General features: G+C 57.7%; 1 protein-coding gene across 1 annotated transcript in view; it reads left to right on the top strand.

Annotated features, from left to right (window-relative positions):
- The window catches only part of WWC3 (WWC family member 3), a 72,851-nt gene extending 58,789 nt beyond the window's left edge, over window positions 1-14,062 (top strand). Inside the window, 12 exon segments of the mRNA XM_037512729.2 lie at window positions 3,269-3,389; window positions 4,148-4,222; window positions 4,867-4,953; window positions 5,710-5,902; window positions 6,486-6,668; window positions 7,041-7,192; window positions 7,801-7,966; window positions 8,337-8,501; window positions 10,088-10,180; window positions 11,856-12,083; window positions 12,466-12,593; window positions 13,877-14,062. Of these exon segments, the coding sequence (XP_037368626.2) occupies window positions 3,269-3,389; window positions 4,148-4,222; window positions 4,867-4,953; window positions 5,710-5,902; window positions 6,486-6,668; window positions 7,041-7,192; window positions 7,801-7,966; window positions 8,337-8,501; window positions 10,088-10,180; window positions 11,856-12,083; window positions 12,466-12,593; window positions 13,877-13,943 (1,658 nt within the window). The 3' untranslated portion in view covers window positions 13,944-14,062.
- Window positions 14,063-18,034: the final 3,972 nt, after the last annotated feature.

Raw genomic sequence — 18,034 nt, 5'->3', positions numbered from 1 at the left:
GGGGAGTCCCGGCCGCGCCGCCCTGGAGCAGGGTGACCTTTAGGGGCCCTGCCTTTCAGCAGCCTTCTGTTCCCCGTGAGTCTCTCCTGTCCAGCCACGCTGGCCGCATGTTCACATGAAACGTGGCCCCGCGCACAGCGTGTCCTCCCCAGGCAGCCCCTGGCGGGGCGGCGCCCGGGCCTCTGCTGTTCTCACCCGTTTGCAAACCCTCCCTTCGCACACGGGCGGGCGACCTTCTTTGCTTTGTTCTTCCTTCTAACCGCAGGCTCGGCGCTCCCTGTTTACTCCTTTCATTCAAGATGGAGAATAAGGACAGACCTGCGCGCCTGCTGCTCCTTTCGCTTCCTTTTCTCAGTGCCCTCGCCCCTCCACGCCAGCTTCTCTCTAAAGGCTGAGACATGAGTGACCGTCTCAGGAGGCGGAAAATCCACATGAAGCCCAAGGGGAAAGACGTGGTCAGAGGGGAAAGGGCTGACTTAACTTCCTACCCCGAGTCTTTCTTCCCCGCGCGGCCCGCAGTGCCTCAGCTCCCCAGAGGGCACCGTGTCTGCCGCGCGGCTTGCACGTGCTGCCCCCTGGTGGTAGGGCCGTGGGTGACACGGTCCGTGGGCTTGGGTCCTTCGCGCACGGGGAAGAATGGGCTCCAGGAGTGGGTGCCGGTGGGTGCTCCCAGGGGCCTGGCTGGGGAAGCCAACTTGAGGCGGGGACACTGGGCGACTTCTTTCCCTTGATGTTGCTGGGAACGCCCAGGGCCACCCTTGCTTCAGATAATTGGCGAGATTCTTAGTTCCCATCCCGTCCCCGCCCTCCCCGGGATGCAGGGCCGCATAACTCCCTGGGGCCGGGCGGCTGGGAACCGTGGTCACGCTGGGCCACAGGCGAGTTGGAGGGAGATAACATTCAGAAGTGCCCTAGCCTAAAATTTCCCGAACTCAGGAATGATTCCTGCTACTGTGTTTTAAGTCAATCTCAGGACACAGACGGGGCTGGGGAGTGGGGAAATAGACGGAGCTTTAACATTTTTGACATTTTTACCACAGTTTTATCTTCCCTAGATTTTAAAAGCCGATTGTGTCACAATTGTGCAATCCTTTTCCATTTTCATTTCCCACTGGTCTTTGCTAATCTAAATCCACCAAACCTGAGACTTTGCTCCTCTGTTTATTGACATTTGTATTATATTAAGGCTGTTTAAAATTGTTGGCTTAAATTCTACAGTTTTTTCACTTTGTGCTTTTTTTTTTTTATCTCTTTTTTCATGCGGCTCCACAGAGACGCTCACTGTAAGTGGTCTTGACTTCTTCACCTTGGGCTCAGGCTGCAGGACGTCTCTGTAGTGTGCATCAGTGTGGCCGGGGTGGTCGGGCAAAGGCCGAGGAGGGCCTGCATTAACGTGCTTGAGAGTTGCACCTCAGCGACGCTGCTCCATTTCCATCATCTTTATTATTTCAACATGAATGTTCACCATGGCCCCCTGAAGTTGTGTGAGGACTTCTCTAGAAGCTTTCAGTACTTACTCCTCTAGGTGTTTTCCCCGTAATGTAATGACCGGTTATTTCAGCACACAGGCGGCAGCCCCACCCACAATGTGAGGGTCCTATTTTCTTCAAGTTTGTCAAGCAGTGTCGATGTCCTGAGGGCTGTCTATCTCTCTGTCTTTAATGATGGAAAGGTCAGAGATATTTTTGATGAACATTTGCAAGAGTTTTTATTCCTGACTTCGCCAGCCTTGTCCCCAGGGTCATGGCGTTGCTGAGAACCCCGGGGGCAGGCGGCTGGGGGCTGGGGCGTGGGTGCTTCCCCTCCGGGGAGGCGCCCTGTGCGGCCCTGGATCCCCTCCATGAATACAGTGGCCAAGGCCTGATGGCTGAGGGTCGCTCCTTGGTTTCCTTCTCTCTTCACAGGCCTGCCCACGGCACGGGAGAGCAGTTTGTCGGGCTGCCCAAGGTGCTTAGGTCAGTCTCGGGGTGTCTCCTCCTTGAAGGGGCATGAGGCCAGGCTCAGGAGCTGGGTCGGAAGGAACATGGCTGGCAGTTTCATCTGCTGGGGAGCCATGCAGCAAACCGAGGGGTTCTCTCTGCCATTTGGAGCGCTTATTTTGGGCCCCTCCATGCTGTGGGGGTGCTGAGAAGGGCCGGACCTGGGAGGCCGGACCTTCAGTTTGAGAGTCCATGCCCCCGCCCCAGAATGAAGCCAGCGCCAGTCCCCGCCCGGGAGGGGCCGGGGGTCTCTGGGCTGGCAGCCCAGCCCTCGGGGAGGACAGCTGTGCTCTGTGCCCACCTTCTCCCTCCGCGTGTTGCGTGGGGCTGCTGTGTGGCAGGACAGAGAGGAGGCCGTTGGGGGCTTGACGTTTCAAGGGATGTATGCACGTCATACATTTCAGGGATGTATGCACGTTAAGCTTTCTGGTGTCTAGAGCTTAGATGGCTGAAGACCAAGCCAGAAAGACCCGGGGCCCACGGAGGTGACGGCAGGCGTGACAGTAGCAGGGTCGGGCCGGTCGGGGCCTCCTGTTGGCGTTGTCCTAGCCAGGGCGCCTTCCACAGAAGCCAGCGCGGGGCTTCCCTGCTTTGCCAAGGGGACCTTGTCGCCGTGAGGAAGGTGCGGCTACAGTTAAAGTGTTAGAGGGAAGATCGCAGGGGCTCTCTGCGGCTCTTGCTTGAAATAAGCCTGGGATAAGCGTGAGCTGCCCTCAGCGAATGGCCACTTTCTAACACGGGAGAACATTCTGGAAGCGTACCCAGCCGCCAGCTGCTGGCAGACACGTGCTCAAGGGCAGGGTCGCTACATTTTGTAGGGTTTATTTAGAGAATTAAAAAAAAAAGTCTTGTGGTAAAGCACAGTGGATGTTTGTCATATAAAATAGCAAACAGCCTACGAAGGAAAGGAGAAATACTCCTACCCACTGCTCTGCATTTGGGGTAATTCCCCCCCACTTTTGGTGGTGTGGCCATCTCAGAGTGCCTGGCAAAGGGACTTCCACCCGCATGTTAGGCTCAGAGAGCTCACGAAGGAGGTGAAAAGAGGTTTATGAGGTTGACAACACTCTGAGAACCGCGAAGGGCGTGGCCGGGGGTCTGTGGCCTCCGTCTTTCGACAGTTAAGACGAAGCGAGCGCCGCGGAGTTCAGCGGACGCGCCTGCACGCCCGGCGTGACTCTGGACCGCACGGCCTGGCTGTGCTGTTCCTTCAGGCGTTCGTTTGCAGGCACAGCGGTTGCCAACCTCTCGTGGTGTGCCCTCCTGACCCTGGGGTCTCTCATTTGTAGCCGTGACTCTCCGAGAAGACGGCGCCAGCAGACTGGAGAGGAGAGCGCGCCGCGTCTCTGCCTGCCTGTCGGATTACTCGCTGGCCAGCGACAGCGGGGTGTTTGAGCCTCCCGCCAAGAGGTCAGAAACTGGTCTTACTCTTTCCTGCTCCCTCTGCGGGGTGACAGGGCACTGCTGGGCACACGAGGGAGGCCACTCTGACTTCTGTGGGGGGCGATTACATTGTTAGCTCTGGGGTGGGGTCTTCTCTGTAACTCCGGGAGGCTGGGCGGACCAGGAGCTGCTCCCGAGAACTCTCTGGCTTCTCAGTGGCATGTGAAGCTGATCCCATCCTGAGTCTCAGGAAGACTCCTTTCTCTCTGGCCTGCTGGAGGCCAAGCTGAGGCTGAGTGGAGGTAGAAAGGGAGCCTTGGTGTGTGAGAGAAACCTGCTTTCTAGAAGGGACATCCACTAGAAAGAAACTTCTTCCTCCTGCCCTTCTTTTCCCAGCTGTAGGGGCCCCCCTCGCAGTGACAGACAGCTCCTGGGCTCCTGGGCTCCTGGGCTCTATTTTGAGTTCCCGTCACTGCAAGCAGTAACACGACATTTCACTCACGGCACCCTCTTTGCAATGTACTTCTGAACTTTGTCCGGAATGTCACATGTGCTTTGGAAAGGTCTACAAGGTTATTTCCTCAAAAAACAACAGATACCCGATGAGATTACGCCCCAGGCCCCAGCACCTGCCCTGCCTTCTGTCACTTAAGGAATTTATTTTTCACATGACACATTAATAAAGCTCTCTTCCCGGAGGAGCACCCCTCAATGCCAGCACGTGTTTGCCCAACACACAGCCGCCAGGTCCCTTTGGATGATGGGTGGCTTTCTGTTGTGTTCAGGAGCGAAGACGCAGAAGAGTCTGCACCAGTGGACGCCTTCATGAGCGAAGGGCCCCAGATCCACGTGGGATTTTTGTGAGTACAGCCACCTCCTCCCTGTGGCTCGTAAGGACACCCTGTAGCTGGGGCCTGCCCAGCAACTCCCACCTCTCTGTACAGGCGTAGTGGGCTGGGGCACTCCCAGCCGCTTCATCTGGCCTGGCTGAGGGGCCAGAGGTGGCAGGAAGGAGATACAAGGACAGGCAGCCCCAGTGCTGTCTTCCAACACAAGAGTCACAGCTGGGAACTGTCGCCTGCTGGAACTGGGGGAAATTCTCGCGCTTTCTGCACGAGCTGAGTATGTTGGCCACAATAGAGGTAGCTGGGCCCTTCCCGTTGGGCCCAGGTGTTTGTGAGGCGAGGCAGTTTCAACAGAGGCAGGACCACTCCTTCCAGACTTCCCCGGCAGGGTCTCGCATCCCGTGGCTTCCTCTGCTCACCCTGGTCATCCAGGTCCAGTGTTTGACCTCTGGGACCCGGTCATCTTGCGTGGTGTGCTGGGCACTGCAGGTTGGGGAGCAGCACCTCTGCTCCCCAACCTTGGATGCCACGTCTCCAGACACAGCTCATGTGCCCTGCGTGGGCGAGACCTCGTCACCCTCAGGTTGGGGCGCTGCTGCAGTGGAACGAGGAGTCGCCACCGTGGATGCATCTGCCTTGACCTTGCCTTGCGTTTCTAGGCATGACTGCGCCGGGGAATGTCTGCTCGTGCACGTGCTGCAGCTGAAGCACTCCGCCCGCCTGCTGGTTCGAGAGGACTGCAAAATGTAAGCCCCTGCGCCCCGCCCAGACCTTCCCCGGAGAACGGCCACCGCGTGCTGGCCTCCTCGGGCTGGGCGGTTTGGGGAGGGAAAGAGACTGTCTTATTTTAGAACGTGAATTTACCATACACACCAGGAAACTTCCGTCTGAAATGTAAGGGAATGTCAGTTTTTAAGGGTTGAATTTGTCCTCTGAGGCAGAAGCTCTCCGAGTCTGGCTGGTCCCACGCTGCAGCCCAGCTATGGGTGCTATATTCGGCAGCCCTGGGGTTTCAAGTATCCGAGCCAGTGAGAGGCCGCACAGGCCTCTGGCTGTGATCCGGGCCTGTCTCAGGAAAGCAGTCTGATATGGGTGCCCGGCAGGGGCCAGGCAGTGACTGCTCTGTCCTGGTGAAGCCCAGGGTAGCTCCCTTTCACCAGGCTTGGAAGCAGGTGTGAAGGCCTGCGGAGCCCCCTGGTCTCGGGGCAGCGCTTGACCACGGCACTGGCTCCCCGACAGCGTGCTGGGCAGCGCTAACCATGGTTGGGGCATCTGGGGGGACGGGGCGGGACAGCCAGGCGGTCTTTCTCTCTGTGAACGGTTTCCCCCCAAATCTCCAGGGCATGGAAGTTCTTTGCCTGACTCTTACTTGAGGAAAGGGCTCTGCAGTTCCGCCCGTGGGCATCACAGAGGGGATCGGGGAAGCGGGTTCATGCTTTTGCTCTCGCGGATACGTCCATGCCTCACATCCCTCCCCCGGCTCCCCCCGCCTCTGGTTCCAGACACATCCGTGTCTATCTGCCACCACTCGACTCCAGCACACCAAACACGTACTGCTCGAAGGCTCTGGAAGTCCACGCTCCTCTGGTATTTAATGAGGTGTTCAGAATCCCCGTGCATTCAAGCATGTCGGCCTTGACGTCGCTTCAGCTCTACGTGTGCTCGGTGAATCAGCAGCTGCAGGAAGAACTGCTGGTACAGCTCCTGCTCGCGCTGCCTCCGCCGCCCCTGCCCGCCTCCCGCCTTCCCTGGGCCGGCGGTCTGGCCGGTCTCCCCACTCTGACATTCGGCCTCTCTGCTCCCACCTTCTGCCCTCGCCCCCGTCTCTCCGTCCAGTCAGCCTTTCCCTCACCTTCCGCCTTCCCGCTGCTTAGAAGCTGTCCTGGGAAGCAGCGTCCGTGGGGACGGAGGGGGCTGGGAGAGCCAGCTGTCTGTCAAGCGGGAAAGCCGGGAGTTTCTGTGGCTGGGGAGAGAGCGGGTCGCGCCCCGACAGCGCCCTCTTCAGACGTTGCTGAGAACTGCCGACCTTCGCGCAGCTGGCGCTGCGGGGCAGAGGGGCGCTCATTCTGTGCCCGTTTGCCTTCTCGCCCTTTCTCACGGGGTTGACCAAGCAGTCAGGGAGACACCTCCGTAGGATTCTTTGCAACTCCTTTCATTGTACTTCAGCCCCCGAAGAGCAGGGACACATTTGATGCCCCTCCTGGCTAGGGCAGAAGCTGACCCGGGTGGTTGTCAAGGTGACATCACTCCGTGCTGTTCTCTCTCTAACTCCCTGCAGGGCATCGCTCAGATTAATTTGGCCAACTATGACGTTTCGAATGAAATGCAGCTGCGGTGGTACTCAGTCCAGATGTTCACCAGCCCCGAGCTGCCCAGGGAGAGGGACAGCCAGCGCTCCGGGGACAGCGCGCCCCGGGACCCCGCGAGTCCCGCACACGGCCCCTGTGGCGCCGGGAAGACGGTGAGTGGCCCGGCTCGGGGAGCCCGCCCGCCGCCCTGCTTTCCTGACCTTGGCGCTGGCCTGCCCCGCGGAGATGGTCTCCAGGAGCGGCGGGTGGCCTGGCGGTCTTAGCATGTCGTGTAAATGGAGCGTCACGGGGGTGATAAACATGGGCGCAGCGACTGGACCGTTTGGAGGCGGCGGCTTTCGTGCCGGCGTGCTCGTGGTGGTGCATTTGAGCCCAGTGGCGGTGTTGTCAGTGGGGCGAGCGTGTCCCCATGGAAGAGCCATCGGGGTGCCGGCGCCGCACGCCCCCAGCCGTGCCCCGGGCTGATGCCGGGTGGTGCAGCCGTGGCGGGGGCGAGCGGGCTCGAGCGCGTGCTCCTTCCCCAGGACGCGGTGACGGCGCTGCTGGCGCGGACCACGGCGCAGCTGCAGGCGGTGGAGCGGGAGCTGGCGGAGGAGCGGGTGAGGCTGGAGCACGCCGAGGAGGAGATCCTGGAGCTGGAGCGCAAGGAGGAGCAGGCGGAGGCCGTGTCTGAGAGGTGGGGCCGCCTCGGTGGCGCCCGGGCAGACCTGGCGGCTCCGCTGGGGCGGGGGTCGGGGGGCGGCGGCAGTGGCCAGTTCAGATGCTGTTAGTACAGTCACGGGGCCATGCCTCCGGCACCACAGTCAATCTTAGGGTGTTTTCTTCACACTAGAAAGAAACCCCATTAGCTGTCACCCCGCCCCCTTCCCTCTGTCCCTGGCCGCGTGCCACCCAGCCATCTCTCTGCCTGCCTGTCCCGGCCGTGTCCCCTTCGGAGTCACACGCTGATCCAAGCGGCTGCTTGCGGAGCCTTGGCCGGGGTGGCCCTGTCCACAGTGGAGACTGGCGCCCGGCCACCCGAGCATCAGTGCTGCCTCAGCCTCCCTGCAGACACAGGAACCTTGGGGTGGGGAGTCAGAGGTGGGCCCTTCAGCGGCTCCAGGGGGTGATAAAAGTGGACCCTCTTAACAAAAAGCTGTAGTGGTGTTCCGAGAAAACAGGCCTTTTACTCAATGACAAAGGTGGCTGTGCTCAGCCCTGCAGCAGACGGGCCTGGCTGCGCGGGGCCTGCTTGGTGCACCTTCTCCTGAGCCTCTCCTGGACTTTGACGATGTCCACCCTCAGGAGCTGGCAGGCCGACTCAGTGGACAGTGGCTGTAGCAGCTGCGCGCAGACCAGCCCCCCGCACCCGGATCCCTGCTGCAGTGGCGTCGACCCCCCCCATGGACATCCGCTTCCTGGCCCGGCTGACCCTTGCAGCCCCGAGAGACTCCAGCCTCCGCCTCTGAAGGTGAGTGGAGAGGTTGGGGGACCGACGGGGCCCCTGGGGCTTTGCTGTGCACTGGGCGCTGCCCTGGAAGGAGGCACCAGCCCTTCCGGGAGCCGCGAGGAAACTGGGTGGAGACCGGAGCGATGCCCTGGTGTGCAGGAGGGGGACTGGGCCTCGGGCACGCTGGTGACCGGTGCCCACGGAGCGGTGTGGTGAGCGGCCATGGCTCACGCGCTGGCTAACAGCGGGCCGGGGAGAAGGGGCTGCATGGATGCGTGGCGCGCCAGCCAGTCAGAGCCCCCAAGGGGAGCGGTGACACAGAGGTGGCTGTTTCTGTGAAGCTGATGCTTGTGTTCGAGAGAAAGTCATGGTGATAGGAGCAACTCTCTAGGTTGACAAGGAAACCAACACAGAAGACCTCTTCCCCGGAGGAGTAGCCGGGGTGCTGAAGGAGCGGCCCGGCCGCAGGGCCCGCGGCTCGCCCTTTGTGCGGAGCAGCACGATCGTCCGCTCGCAGACGTTCTCTCCTGGGGCACGAAGCCAGTACGTGTGCAGGGTGAGTGCAGCGTCTTTGCCGCCCGCCTGGTGCGCTCTCCCCCGACCCTTTGTTGTGTTTTACTTTTTACTAGTCACACTAAAAGACGTGTGTTCTCCCAAACCATAGCACTGAACGAGCTCTGGGCATGTGTGGCTGTGAACTCGGTCACACACGCGCACGCGCACACACACACAAACACACACACCCACACACCCGTGCACATCTGGCCCTGATTTCCTCCAGACTCTGCACAGTTCTCCCCCGACATTTAGTGTTGGACATGCACCTGCCGGTGGGGGTTATGTCCACGTCAGTGTCAGGGAATGGCCAGTGGACACGGGCTGCCCTTACCCCAGCTGAGACTGGGCGACCCGGCACCTCTGAGTGGCTGGAAGTCCTGATGTTGGGTTCCCTGGGAGGACAGCACCTTGAAGATAGTGGACTTCAAGCTGATTGCCTGCCTGGCTGACCTGAGTCCCCAGCCCCTCCAGAGGTTAAGCTGATGACCTCCACCTCCACCCCCAGTTCATCACACTGTTAGCAGAGACTGTGGGGCCTGGTCCAAGGTCCTCAGGTAAACAGAGACACTTATGCAGGACATTCTACGGGTGTACAGGTCCCTCCAGGGAACTGGGCCCAGGCCCCAACCTTCCTTGGGCCAATGGTGGTCCTCTTCTGTGACAGCAGGGCCTGTGGCCTGGGTGGCCCCAACTGCCCCCTGCCATGTTGGCGAGGCTGTGATCCGCTCACTCCCTCCGCCATGTCTGGAGGGCAGCTGCCTAGGCCAGGCCCCAGGCCTGGTGGCAGGGGGTGCTGTATCGAAGGCCATCCTCATGTCTTTTCCTTATTCTAGACTCTTGTCAAACCACCACAGAGCTGGCTCATGGCTGTTTACTTAGGTGGATGGGGTGACAAAGGAGGAAATCCCCAGGAAAGGTGTCCCCCACCCTGAGCTGACTCAGCACCCTGCATGAAGTGGGCCTTGATTGGGGATGTCTTCAGAGATCCCCTTGTTTTTACATGTTTGTAATAGGGTGCTGTGACTGGCTTGGAAAATAAGGCCCTGCAGGCCAGGACTTTGGTATTCACACAGATACACATAGATCCTGAAGCAAGACCCCGCCGCCACGGAGAAGGCCTGTTCACTTTCCGTTGGAAAAGCAGACCTTATCCTTGACCTTGGTGGTGATGGTATGTCCTGCCACCAGGAACGAGTTCTTTGGTGGAAAGCCATTTTTTCTGGCCCAAGCCAGAAATGCAGCAAGACAATGATGGAGGACAGCAAAGGCGCCGAAGCTGCGCTGGCTGTGGGGAGTGTCGTGCGCTCTGTCCAGACAGCTGGTGTTGACGGGGACAGCGCTTTTGTTAACTCGATTAGCTGGAAGCTTCATGTGGTGTGGGTGAGGGCCATGAGGGCGGGTCTTGCTGTTTCAGTTTGTCTTTCGTTTTACGTGAAACTCTCGTGTGGCTTAGTTGTAACTGGTGAAAGCACCGCAGGTCTTAAGTGACGGCGAGCAGCGATGGAATCCTGCGGCTCAGAGCCCAGGCTCAGCCGACGTGAGCGCCTCAGAACACGTTTGTGAACGTCATTCTTTTTGATGCAGCTCTATCGTAGCGACAGCGACAGTTCCACGCTGCCCCGGAAGTCCCCCTTCATCCGGAATACTCTGGAAAGACGAACGCTTCGCTACAAGCAGGTGTGTGCCGCGTAAACTAATAATCTGTACTTACCCTGGGAGCTATGTTTAGAAGCCTTCAAAAGCAGTCTTTTAGGTAATATTAAAGGTAATATATTTATTTCTTTACTGAAATGTGATTTTTGAAAGTGCCTATGTCATAATATTACGGATTTTTCTTGAATTTAAGATATGATTTAAGAGAGCTCATTACTTTGAGTATTTTACATACTGCATATTAGGAAACACTCAACTCTTCTCTATAAAAGCGTCTTTTTCCTTCTTGGCTGGAGCGTGCAGAGTTCCGGAGATCGGGCTTTGCCCACACCGCACAAGCTTCTATGTAGGGCTGGTCTGGGGTCTTCCTTCCCCTCAACCACCAGGATTTCTGTCCACATCACATCAGTGGCACAGCTCTGCTGCGCTTTCCAAGCATGAACCCTCTTGAAGGATCATCGCAAAGCCCCTGGACGCATGAGGTGGTTGTGTGTAGCGCAGCCACTGGCAGCGCCAGCCGGACACGCGGGACTCGGCCTCGCCGGTATTTCCCAGCAGCAACGCTGTTGGCATTAGGGGCCGATGGCTCTGCTGCGGGGTCACCCTGGGCACTGGGACGTTGAGCAGCATCCCCGGCCTCTACCTCCCAGATGCCAGTAGCAACCCCCTGCCGTTGTGACGACCAGGAACGTCTCCAGACACGGCCAGAGGTCCCCAGCGGGCCAGGCCAGCCTGGGTGCAGAGCCGCTGAGCTCCGCTGTGAATTCGGCAGTGCTTTGAAATGAACTTGCCGTTTTTAGAATACATCGTATTTGCACTTAGAGTCCGTATATGTGTAAAATACTGTGTGTGTAAAAAGCAGTGACCTGCCCACCGCACACTGCTGTGAGCTCACGGAGTCATGATTTTTGTGGCCGTGACCCCGTCCAGGCCGTTCCCGTCAGCTGGAGCGCTGCTCTCGGCACCACATCCGAGCGCTCTTCTCTTAGACTGCCTGGAGGCTTTTACGGGGAGCAGTCTTGGCGGGTGCGTGCATGTCCACACGTGTGCTGCCTGGGTGTGTAGATGCAAGTTTTTAAACAGAAAACACTTACGGTTTATGACATGCTTTGCCCCTGAGTGGGTTAGTAAGATTTTTCCATGTCAATTTTTTTTTTCAACTTTTTACAATGGCTGCATTTTTTGCTGGCCATGTCATTTATTTAATCACCTTCCTCTTGTTATGTATCTAGTGATCTCATTTGGATCACTCCCACGTGTCATCAGTTACGCTTCTCAAACACAAGACCAGAGGAATTGCAGAACCGAAGGAAACGTGCATCTCTTTTGCCTTTTGATAGACATGGCCAAGTAGTCCTTCAGAGGGATGCCTGCTTTTGATCCCACTAGCCCCATAACAGAGCAGCTATTTCTCCACACTGTCGCTGACCCATAGGTTATCATCAAAGAAAACAGCTTACTGTCAGTAATGATACTGAACTGGTGATTTCAGTCAGTCTGGCCCAAATCTATGGTTTGGTTTTCCCTCCCTCCCTCCCTCCCTCCCTCCCCCCCTCCCTTCCCTTTCTCATTGTGCTATACAATAACTGGGCTTTGCCTGTCTTCTGCTGATATTGAAGAACCTTCTAGAAGGCTGTGCTTGCTGGCCGCCTGGTGCCGACCCGCTGGCCTGCCTGCTGATGACTGTCGTCTCCTGCAGTCCTGCAGGTCCTCCCTGGCCGAGCTCATGGCCCGCACCTCCCTGGACCTGGAGCTGGATCTCCAGGCGTCAAGGACTCGGCAGCGGCAGCTGAACGAGGAGCTGTGTGCCTTGCGCGAGCTGCGGCAGCGGCTGGAGGATGCCCAGCTGCGCGGCCAGACCGACTTCCCGCATTGGGTGCTGCGGGACGAGCGCTTCCGCAGTCTGCTGAAGGAGGCAGAGAGGCAGGTAGGAGGCCAGGGCCTGCTGCCAGGTCCTCTGGCAGCCCGAGTTCTGCCTGGCCTCGGCCCACCGCCCTTGGCTCCAGTGGTACTGGGGCCCCTGAGACAGCAGTTCAGCTGGCAAAAGGGGCATTTCAGCCACCCCGTGCGCCCCAGGAGCCGGCCCTCTCCCTCGCGGCGGGGGTGGCACCAGCATACATCTGGAAACCCGGCCGCTTGAGGGAGGGTCTCTGGCCCTCCTGCCGGCAGGCCCACTGGCCACTCGGCGCTGGAGCGCCTGTGCAAATGCCTGGGGGAGGGGAGGGGACCCCAGCACCGGGTTTGGCTTCACCCATCCCTCCTTAAAACTAGAAGTAAAGCATCTCGTTCCCCCACGGTTGCCGTTCCAGACAAGACAGACCAAACTTGACTTCCACCAAGAGCAGGCAGCTGAGAAGATGCTGAAGAAGGCCTCCAAAGGCATCTGCCAGCTGCGCGGGCAGAACCACAAGGAGCACGTGCACGTGCAGACCTTCAGGTGGGGGCCGCGGCCGCGCAGCACAGCGCCCTCCTGCCCGCTGTCCGCTGCTCCCGCTTCCTGCGGCCCTGCGGGGGGCCGTGTTTCTTCTGATCGTTGTTGTCGGAAGGCAACGGTTTCGTTCGTGCCACTTGCGTTTTATCATGTGGGTTCAGTTTTACACTTAGCGTTTGAAAAGTTCAAATATCCCGCGTTGCCGCCATCTTATCTTTTTGGCTGGCATGCCCACCTCCTAGATAGAATTTCCACAGCTGTTTTATAAGCTGCTTCCTTCCAGCCACTCACTGTTGTAAACGATGCTGATCGACACACAGATACGCACACATACGTGCCGCCTTTGTCTTTTTCACTGAAGCCTAATACATGGCAGGCAAGGGCGCGCATCCTATATGTGATACAGCCCAGTGGATTATCACAAACCGCATGACAAGAACCCAGCATGAGCAGCACCCCAAGACCCCCACACCAGAGTAACCGCTGTCTTGAATTTCACTAGCATAGGTTTGCTTTCCCTGTTCTTGTTGTTTATAAGCGGAGAATCGCATGGTTTTATCCGTATTTTTTAAATATCTATATTCTTTCATGTCTGACTTTTTCAAAACTTGAGGTGAAAACCACATAGCAGAAGCAAACCGTTTCAAGGGGGCAACTCGATGGCATTTAGTACGGTCACCAGGCACCTGCCCCTCCGTTCAGTTCAAACCATGTCCACCGCCCCAGCAGGAAACCCCGCACCTGAGCGCTCCCTCCCCGCTCGCCCTTCCCTCCCCAGCCCCGGCAGCCACCACTCCGCTTTCTGTCTCTGGGTTTGCTGTTTCTGGGCCTTTCCTGTCAGCGCGTCTGGTCTCACACCTCACGTTGTAGCGTGTCTTGGAACTTCATTCCTTTTTATGGAGGGTAATACGTGCCTGGCTTCTAATTTTTGCGTGCCCTGAATTTTTACATCTCTACCATAAAGGGCATAAAAATCTACAACTAATGTCCTTCATTTATGATTTGAAAGTCTCCCACGTGTGTAGTTTTCCCTTCCTTCATTTACTAATAAAGCGAATATTTACTTCACACCAGGCACCGTAGCAGGCCCTGGCGGCAAACAAACGCTTGCCCTCCTGGGACTTTGTCACGTCTGTTAACATTAGAGAATCTGTAAACAAACAGGTGTGTCGTCGGGGACTTGGGGTCAGTTTCTTTATGAGTAAGAAAAGCTATCATTGCCCCTACAGCCGTCTGTCGGCCTTCGGGGATCAAGATCAGCCTCTAACCTGTCTTCTCTCCAATCCCAGGGAGAAGATAGCATTTTTCACCAGACCAAGGATTAACGTACCTCCTCTGCCCGCCGACGACGTTTGACCCAGTGCTTTGTCATGAAGTATTTATCTGCCCGTGTCATTTTCATGAAGTCCTTAGATTAGTTACATTTGCCTTTAAAATATTTGTGCAAAGCTATTAATATACACATTTTGTAAAAATCAAAACAAACACATGTATCTACACATATATATTTTATAATAGTGACGACAACAGGGCGCGGTTCTTCCTTGTTGTGAAATTGGCATCTCTGAAGACAGGTTATTTTATAAAAGATCAGCTATCATGTTAAGAGTGTACAGTTTTTACACTGTTTTATTTGACTTAAAGGCTGGAAGACAGAAACGAAGTGAGTTCAGGCAAATTCACTGTATTGTAATTTATTTATAGTACTTTTTTTTCCTTGAAGGAAAATACTGACTTTAAGATGTATTTTGAGACTGAATGTTGCTCTTCAGGACTTGTCACGCAGTAGAATGGAACTCTGGGGCGCTTTAGTTTCTGACACCGGAAACGCAACACTATGTGCTGAGTTCGTCACTGTATCTGTCTCGTGAGCGCATGTGTGTGTGCACTGAACACTTACGCGCCGTGTCCTGTTCAGACACCCGCGGCGGCGGCCCACGCGCCCCGGCGCAGGCCGAGCCGGCCCCCTGCGCGCCGAGCGCCCCACGCTCGGGTCCCGCCGCTTCCCGGGCCCCGAGGCCGCAGAGCCCCGGCGCCCGGGTCGCTCCTGCCTGGCCTGTGGCTGTCCACACTGCCCCCCTGAGCGGACTGCAGGCGGCCCCCCCTTCCAGCCCGCCCGTGTGATCAGGGTGGCGGGACGGTGGGGTGCTCCTGCTCGGTCACGCAGGCGCAGGAGAAGAGCCGGGCGAGCGCGCCAGTGAGTCGGCGCCCCCTGACCCCAGAGCAGCCCCCGCACAGGCAGGCTGACCCCTGAAATGCTTTCTGGTGGAGGGAAGCGGGTGTGGGCCCCTAGAATTACCCAGCCCGCCACTTACAGGAGAGGATTTGATTGCAATCGATAGCCCCTCATCCTGGAGTCTACCCAACATTTCTCAAGAAATCGTAGAACTAGCTCTGAAATTTTTTATGTAACAAAAATAAATCATTATGCTCTTAAAATGCCAAATGATATAAATATTTTGCCTAATACCTATTTATTTTATGTGAAATGCACTCTCCTTCCTGGCGCCCGGGAGGTGGGCCTCGTGAAATGTACAAGAAGCAGAACTCCTGCCTCGCCGCTCTGCCCCTCCCTCGGAAACGCCCCGTAATCAGCATCTCTGTCCGCCTTCGTCTGGCATCCCGCCCCTCGCGCCCCTCGCGCAGCTCCCCTTCCCTTTTACTTTTATTGAAAATGAATTTTGTAAAAGCGTTTCGTTGCCATGGACAACGGCTCTTGTCGGTGGTGGTAGGACCGAGCGCTGCTTTCGCGAGGTCGTCTATGTATTTCTGCCTCTAGCTCATCTTTTTTGCTTGTATTTTTCATGGCCAAATTCTCTGTATACACCCCACAACAGAGGCCGAGCCCCAAACCGCGGGTCCTCGCCAGCGCTGCCCACTGGGGCTCAGGCCTGCCGGCCGCCCTGGACATGCTGCTGGGCGCTTGATGACAGCTGCCGAGGCCGCTCCGTAGGCGCTTGGGGGTGGGGAAGGGGGCATTTTTCTGCCAGCCCCTGTTAGGTAGATAGCAGTGTGGGGGAACCCCGTGTGCCGATCCTCCACGCCCTCAAACAAGGCCTTTCCAATCCATCCACTGCCGGGCGTGTGCAGGCCGCCTTTGGACACGCGGGGTTCCCCCACCGCAGGGTTCAGACCCAAGCGCCCGCCCTGGCCCTGCCAGACACAGACCCAGCCCCTGCTCTGGTCTGAGGCCGGAGCCCCTGTCCTCGCCTCGCTGGGCCGCTCTGCCGCCCCTTGGCGGGTCCGCTGCACCCCTGACCCGAGGGCCAGGACGGGGCGAGCGCCGGGTCAGCGGGACCGCCCGCGGGCAGGCCACGCGGCTCCTCCTCGGCTTCCAGCCCTGACTTCCAACTGCCCTGTCGCCAAGGGGCTGGTCCTGCGCCCACGTGAGACACTGCGGGGCCCGCCGGCGCCTCTGGCCAGGAGCGGCCCGACTTCGCCTCTGGCCTCCGGAGGACCGCGGGTCCCCGCTGCCGTCTCGGCCGCTTCGAATCACGAGTCACCGCGGACCGAAGGCGCCTTCTGTTGGGGAGAACCTGCCGGCAGTATTCATCTCCGTCTCCTCTGTCTCGTCGCTGTCCTCAAGTTGTGTCATGTGTACTGTTGGTCATGTCTGCTAGAAAATTAAACTAACCTACCTGAAGACAGAGTGGAAATGTGTGATTTTTAAAATGTTGACTCCCAGAGACGGCGCAGCTAGCGGGGATGTCGTTCCGCAACGTGAACATCGAGGCAGGAAAGTGGGAAGGGCGAGAGGCGCGCGTGCCCGCCCTGGCCGGGCGCGCTCGGGCGACATCCCTACCTCCCTCCCCTCCCGTCTTGCGGAACGAATCCCACACACCCTGTCACTTCAGCTGTGAGTCTCTCTGCTGAGAAGAGACGCGCGTGCACGACGGCCTCCCGCAGCTTCGTGTCCAGTAGCTCCCTAGCGCCCTTCAGGACCAGCTCACCTTGCCGGTGGTCTGAGTCACCCAAATTTTTTAATTAAATGTAACCCAAATATCCAAGTACTGGGGTTTTTTGTGTGCCTTTTTGGGATAACAGCTTTCTTGCAATATAATTCACATAAAATTCAGTCGTTTCTTAGTCCAAGTTGTACACATGTCGCCATAATTATTGTTCAGAATATTTTCATCAGCACCCCAAAAAGGTTGCCTCCCCACTGCCCCCTCCCCCCAGCCCCTGGCCACCACTTACCTACTTTCTAGAGATCGGCTTCTTGGGGACATTTTTCGTAAACGGAGCCGCGTGGCCTTTTCTGTCTGGCCTCCTCGCGTGAGGGCCTCCCGCCCCGTGGCACAGAGCCAGCCGGGCTTTGTTTCTTTCTCCGCTCACCATCCATAGTTGATGGACTTGGGGTGGCTCCCGCTCTTGGGTTCTGAAGACGCCGCCGTGACCAGCTGCTTGCAGGCGAGGCTGTGGCCCTGTGTGTTCGTTTCTCTTAGGGCTGTACCTGACAGTGGAATGACGGGGTGAGCGGGGAGCTATGGCTAACCTTGTGAGGAGCCCCCGGACTTTTCCAGACAGTGGTGTGCCCCACTTGACATCCTCCCCGGTGGTGCACGAGACATTCAGCTCCATGCCCCGGCCAGCACTTGCGCGTAGTTCTGATGGCGCCACCCCAGCGGGGTGAGGGAGCGCGTCACTGTAGTCAGGTCTGTTTTTAATCTACAGGACCTGCCGTCCCCACCCCGCACACGCACACTCCCTTGTAGGTTGTTGGAAAAATAAGGTACACAGCTGCCTTCTCCCCGATGGATAAATTACAGTGCCCCCTAAACACACTCGTCCAGCTTTTTTCATTTCAAGACACAGTATGTCCTTGTTTGAGGGCGTGGGAAACTGTCACTTGAAGCAAAACAACATATAGTGAAATCAGGTGCTTGCATGACGGCCTGAATTGGTTTTTCTCATCACCATTATCACCAAGCGATGCTATTGGGGGCCTACTGTGTGTATCTCAGAGATCATCAAGATCTGTATTGACTGCTGTGACAAACAAGTGGCTTTTTTCTCAGTTCTAGAAGCCTCAAATCTGAATCCAGGAGTGCGTGGTGCTGTGCTCCCTCCTCGCGCTCTAGGGGTGAATCCTGCCCACTTCTTGGAGCCTTGGGGCTGCCTGCGATCCTTGGCATGCCCAGGTCTGGGGCGCCACCCCTGTCCCCATCTTCACGACACCCTGTCTGTATCTGGTGGGTTTAGGGCTCACTCATGACCAAGGACCCCCCCATCTTGCGAGCCCTAACGTAACTAGCTCGGCAAAGTCTATTTTCTGAGCCCGGTTCCATGCAAGGCTCCGGGTGCAGTTCTCTGCTGGAGAGCCACCGCTCAGCCCAGCCCAGCCGCCCCACGCCACGGTCCCCCAGGCAAAATACATCCCCAAGCCTCCCCCCAGGGCAGTCCTGCTTCCCCTCCCCCAGGCCCACTGCCGGGCGTAGATGTGCCGG

Source organism: Talpa occidentalis, unplaced genomic scaffold (genome assembly GCF_014898055.3).
Source record: "Talpa occidentalis isolate TD23 unplaced genomic scaffold, MPIMG_talOcc4v2.1 talOcc4.15, whole genome shotgun sequence".
In the NCBI taxonomy this organism is placed as follows: Eukaryota; Metazoa; Chordata; class Mammalia; order Eulipotyphla; family Talpidae; genus Talpa; species Talpa occidentalis.
Note: the sequence above shows the minus strand (reverse complement) of the source record. Positions and strands in the feature narration are given on the sequence as shown.